Here is a 5,537-nt window from a genome sequence, read left to right as displayed (position 1 = left end):
GGAGAGGGAGCAGCATGATGCGCCCAGATATCGCCTCTCCCTGGGTTTAGGGAGAAACGGTCCAGGAAAAGGGAAAATGTTAGTATAATTGTTAGTCGCTGGTATTAACTTTTGTCTTCTATAGGTCGTAAAGCCTAAAAGTTTATTAAGAAGGATTATAAAAGGACTTAACAAAGCAAATGTTAACAAGATACTGATGGAAAGAGGAAAACAGAGTCCACGTACACTCCGTGACAACCGACAAGCCGGTCGTAGACTTCCTCTTTATCTGAAAGCGACCGACCGTCCATGCTTTTGATTCACCGACCAGCCATTCTCCGGCTTGAAATCAGTTAGCATGGGGAACTGTGCGCATGTGGCGCAAGTTCACGTTACCACGTATGGACCCCACCTCCGGTCTCATCGATGGAACCAAACACAAGCACATGCGCGCCGACGTGTACATGTTCTGGAATCTGGATAACCAAACCGGACGACGAGCGACGACCCCGCGTATGTCCAATCCAGACAACTCCGAGGACCGAGGTCGCCTTTAGCTGCAGTTTCCTTCCATGGACTGGCCTTCATCACTAGCAACCCAACGCCCAGATGGGTTCAGGCGTTCATCTCCTTAGCAATGGCCACCCGTGACTAAGCATTTGCATGGAGGCTACACGATTCCGCCGTTGGTCCATTTACGAAACAGAGAGGTGGATGACTGATAAACAATCAAGAACTGTGTGCCGTGGCCCCAGCGGCTGTGACTGAAGGAGGCTCGCGGCCAGCAGCGGTCCGAGTGGCCCAGCTTGAACGACGAGGGGTCGAGTTCGAGTAGCTGGCGCCCACGAGCTAGCTGGTTCCCCGATCTTCCCTCCCGTCGTCGGTTCCTCTGCCGAGCGGGGCCCGGACGGAGCACAGGCACGTTCACGTTCAGCTGATGGGGGCGGCAAGTCGGCATGCGGCGCGGTCCGGCGGTGATGAGCGAGACGGCGACCCACATCATCTGCAAGGTTCGTTGCTAATTATCCCTTGTTAGATGATGCAAGGGACAAATAGTCGACTGTCTAATTCCGCAACACTCCTCTTTCCATGTACTGTGCGGTGCGGAGCGCACATGAAAAAGAGAAACACATTTAGGATAGCATCACAAGAGCAAATAATCGTGAGGATTTGAGCATCATGTTGAACCCTCAGGATTAGCTGGCTTTGAGAAGCTACAATATTGCTGACTCTGCTCTTTGTGAACCACCTGATTAGATGCTACAGGGCATGTATACAGTACTGTGCTGCAGTACAAAATACTACATTGCGGTGATTCCTGACTTCATGTACAGTAAAATTGATCTGGGTTGCTAGGTTTTAACCTGATGGATGTAGAGACACAGTCAGGCTACTGTAGACATGACTTTGCTCTCCAAAGTCAACAAATCTAAACTGTGTTATCAATCTCTACTACTATTAAATAAGCAAACATATTCAACGCTGTGGGCACCCCGTCTAATGTACACACAATAACCCAAAGCAATTAGAGCCACCCAATCAGACTCACTCATTTAGATCTAACCGTCGAGATAATCCTAACCCTCACGAGAAGTGCGCTTAGCAATTTCAATCTGCGGACGAAAAAAACTCTGTCCGTAGACGAAAAGTCCCCCGCAATCGACTAAAAAAAATGTCCCCCGCAATCGTCGCCTCACGACCCACCATATCCTATTCCTACGTGCTCTCCAACCCCACGCCCGACCTCAGCGGCGACTTCGACGTCGACCAGCCGCCCATCGCGCAAACGCCCCATGCCTCCCCCCGCCTGCTCAGTGCCCAGGAGCTCGGCCGACGACGCCACAAACGCCGACAAGTATAGCGCGCCGTGCGCCGCGGCCGTGCCCTTGATCTCCTCGATCTGGTCGTGCGTTAGCGCGAAGGACGCGATCAGCGGAGACGGAGGTGGAGGCCCCTGCGGTGTCACTACGCCGACGCCTCGAAGATCGGCATGGTGTTGGCCGGCTTTAGGTCGGCGCGGGAGATCCCATCGGCGGCAAGCGACGCGCGCGCCGGCAACGCAGCAGCCTGGTCCGAGTAGTGGCGTAGGCGGGTGAGCGCGTTCTTGTGAGGAGTGGATCGCTGGAGAACAACCTGCTCCGTTTTTCAATCGCGTCCTGGTAAAGCAATCGATCGCCGGAGAAGGAAGTGCTCTATTCTTCAATCTTGTACCCAATTCTGAAGTTTGATTTCTGCAATCTTGTACGTAATTCTGAAGTTTGCTTTTCTCCTGCTATCTTCCCCATGAAATGGCTCAATGGAATTGATGGAATCAGGAACATCATATTGCTTTCAAGTTGATCAACCTCTGCCCTTTATTCATGGAAGAAGCAGCCGAGTGAGGACGACCTGCTCTCTTCTCTATCTGGTGCGTACCACCCTCCCATGAATAGGTCACTAGAACTGACAGAGTTTTGAATAGTGCTTTCAACTTGATCAACCTATTTCCCAATAATCAGCCGGTTGTATTTTTTCTATTGAGATGGAAGAAGAGGCTAACACATAGTACCATGTTTCCAATACGAAAGTAGCACCACTTTTTAATTTCATTCTGTACACTAGATGGATTTAGCTGTCCCAACAGAATTCCTACTTCTTGCTTATTTTCATGAGGTCTCTGCAATTTTTAGTAAGAATCACGTTTACTTTTCTCTTATCCTGAAATATGGCACTTGCACAAGTTCTTTGCTCATGATTACTTTTCCACTGCAAGGTATATTGTCCGGTTTGGTACCTCATGTTGGCATGGAATTTAAAAATTCAGATGAAGCTTGAGCATTTTGGCTTATCTATGGTCGTAAAAAGGGCTTTGGGGTCAGGAAAAGGTGCACGAACAAGAGATCCGCCGATGGCAAGGTTACTTCATGCCAATTTATTTGTGCAAGGAAATGGAATGCTTAATCTCTTTTGCCAAACAAAATTCAGTTATCCTTATCAAGTCTGAAAATGTACAAGTAGCAAGTGGAATGCTACAGAGACATGGCCTAATTCAGTTAACAAGTTTGAAAACTAGATTCAGTTATCAGCTAATCGGCCTGCAGCGGTGCGGAAACGACGGCGTGGTTCAGCCGACCACCACCATGGAGATGGGTGTGCAGGTGCTCGACATGAGGTTGCTGCGTGCGTACGCCGAGCTGTCCACCACGGGCGGTGACTCGAGGAGGCCGACCAACTGGACGCCCTTAGACCCGCATGAAGGACGGAGCCCATGTAGCGCGCGTGGCCTGTATCCTGAACGCTGCCGACCACAGGGGCTCCCGCTGCACGTGCTGCCATGTATCCTGGCCGCCTCCGGCCAGGGTGCTCCCTCTGCGTGTTGCTCTGTATCCCGGCCGCCGCCGACCACGGGGGCTCCCGCTGCACGTGTTGCTCTGTGCCCACGGCTCCTTTTGCGAACGAATGGCGACGGCGAGGATGCGCCGAGAGCTTGTTCGACCACGGCGGAGAAGGGGAATTCCAGGGGAACAAGGAGATATCCATTTTGTTCTTTTCTGTGTTTATTGTGGGCTGCTGACGGGCCGAAGCGTCGCTTCTTTTCATTGCGAGTGAATGCTTCTGCCATCGGATGGCTTACTAACGGGGTATACGCACATCACGTCCCTCTGCAGTAGGCTGAGCTACGTTGGAGGATCTCGACCCGTATAGATAGGTGAGAGAGCTTTGAGATTGCTATACGGCTGTATAGTTTGGTCCATTCAGCAAAAAAAATTGGACTTCTGTAGTGTTGTACATATGCAAAAACTTTTGAAGGTGCGTGTCATCAACTTATGGATTCCTTTTTACTGCACCTCTTGTCCATTTTTGTTGGTCATATAAATCTTAAGGGCAGTCTATTTGTGCAGCAATGAACTTTCATAAATTAATAATTTGATCCTTTATCGTAATACTATCAAGTATCAACTTATATTTTCATGAAATTATAAGATTTATTATCCTTCCATGTAGTAATAAACCAGTAATTATAGCCTATTTAAGCTCGAGATGATAATGATATTGAAATTAGGAGTTCATAATGGTTTGGAGATTTTCATTTTTTTTTTCAGTTTCATACACATTAAGGAGCATCATGGTCATGTTAGCTACTATTGGATTTTGTTGTTTCTCACTAAGAGCAATTCGACTTATAATCCCAATGTTATGTTAATTCCCAGACGATTAAAAACTGGGTATGTGCTTTATTGTGAAAGTTCACAAGAGAAGCATGCTGTTTGAAATAACAGGTTGCAAATACCTTCATGGCTTTGGACCTTGCCATCGGAGGATTAACACTAAATGCCCACAAATGAACTACATTGCCAAGGACCTTCAGCTTATGAGTAAGCGTGGTTCCACCATTAGTGGTTTGTGCATCTGATTTGTCTGTTAGTGAGTTCTGTGACTGGTTTCATGTGTACCTGACATTGCTTGGTACAGCTGTAGGGGCGAGGATGTCATATTGATGCATCTTGATGGTTTGTTTCTATATGAACTAGCAATCTTTTGTTTCTTAAATGTACAAACTGATATCTCAGAACTCTGATAAAATTATGTCATTTGATCAGCTCATGTGGAACCTACTAATTTTCATTGTCTCTATACACACACTTGCATATATTTTTTCCCCAGTGGCCCATTCGTAGGTACCAACTAGAAGAAAATAAGATTGAAAGTATGTTTCTCTTGATTGAAAATATTATACCTCAAATTTAGTTTATTTTAGATTCAATGATGACTGAATAACACGTGAATTAAGTTATGCAGTTTCAGAGGTCATGATTGTGATAGATGACAAGCGTTTTGTCTACATGATGACCATCTATATGGTACCATGGTTGCCGGCGAGGTGTTGTGATGGCGTCCGCTTCCGAGATGCACTAGCTGGGTCCATAATTTAATTTTTTGATGGACTGATTTTGTATCTATCAATTAATTATCTTTGGTAGTTGTTGCACAATGGACGTGGGCATGTTGATTCATAAAGCAAAATATTTCCAATCATTTAAATGACTTAGTAATTAGGAATTATATGCTCTTTGCATGAGATTTCAGCTTCTCAGGAAGTAGATTTGCATTATGATAAAATTATTATTTTCATAATAGAACATATTTTACTCAAGACGTGCACGTGCATACTTATACTAGTTAGAGTAAATTACAGAAAACCACCGGTTTGAAGGTTAGGTTTGCGAAAAACACTGCACTACAATTTTTTTTTTTTGCAAAAGCCACTATATCTTCAGTAATCTTTTTGCAAAATCCACTGATCGGCGGATCTGGCTCTGTTAAGAGATGGGGCCCATTTTCTGCTTACGTGGCGTAACTTTTTGTGTTAGATGGGTTTTAATCTAAAATTACAAACTAGACCCTCAAATTTTACACAAACACCCTAAAAAAAATTGAAAAACACAATTGACCACCACTGGAGCTCGTGCAAATCAGCCTCATCCCGCCCTCGACCTCACGTTGACCATGGCCGACTGGCGATCCCCCCCACCTCATGTCGTCCTTCTCCTCCCCAATGCTCCTCCGTGGTGCAACTT

At 46.3% G+C, this 5,537-nt stretch overlaps 1 protein-coding gene across 1 annotated transcript; it reads left to right on the top strand.

The window, feature by feature from the left end:
- The first annotated feature begins 1,683 nt into the window (after positions 1–1,683).
- Positions 1,684–4,995, top strand: LOC119334623. Its single transcript, XM_037607156.1, has 2 exons — positions 1,684–2,386; positions 2,732–4,995. Exon 2 carries the CDS (start codon positions 2,883–2,885, stop codon positions 3,627–3,629), a length of 747 nt encoding a protein of 248 aa, XP_037463053.1. The 5' UTR covers positions 1,684–2,386; positions 2,732–2,882; the 3' UTR covers positions 3,630–4,995.
- Positions 4,996–5,537: the final 542 nt, after the last annotated feature.

The sequence above is a fragment of the Triticum dicoccoides genome, chromosome 7A, assembly GCF_002162155.2.
Source record: "Triticum dicoccoides isolate Atlit2015 ecotype Zavitan chromosome 7A, WEW_v2.0, whole genome shotgun sequence".
In the NCBI taxonomy this organism is placed as follows: Eukaryota; Viridiplantae; Streptophyta; class Magnoliopsida; order Poales; family Poaceae; genus Triticum; species Triticum dicoccoides.
Note: the sequence above shows the minus strand (reverse complement) of the source record. Positions and strands in the feature narration are given on the sequence as shown.

Coding starts and splice junctions, on each gene's coding strand:
- LOC119334623 (XM_037607156.1), top strand. CDS start 2,883: ATGCCAATTTATTTGTGCAAGGAAATGGAATGCTTAATCTCTTTTGCC.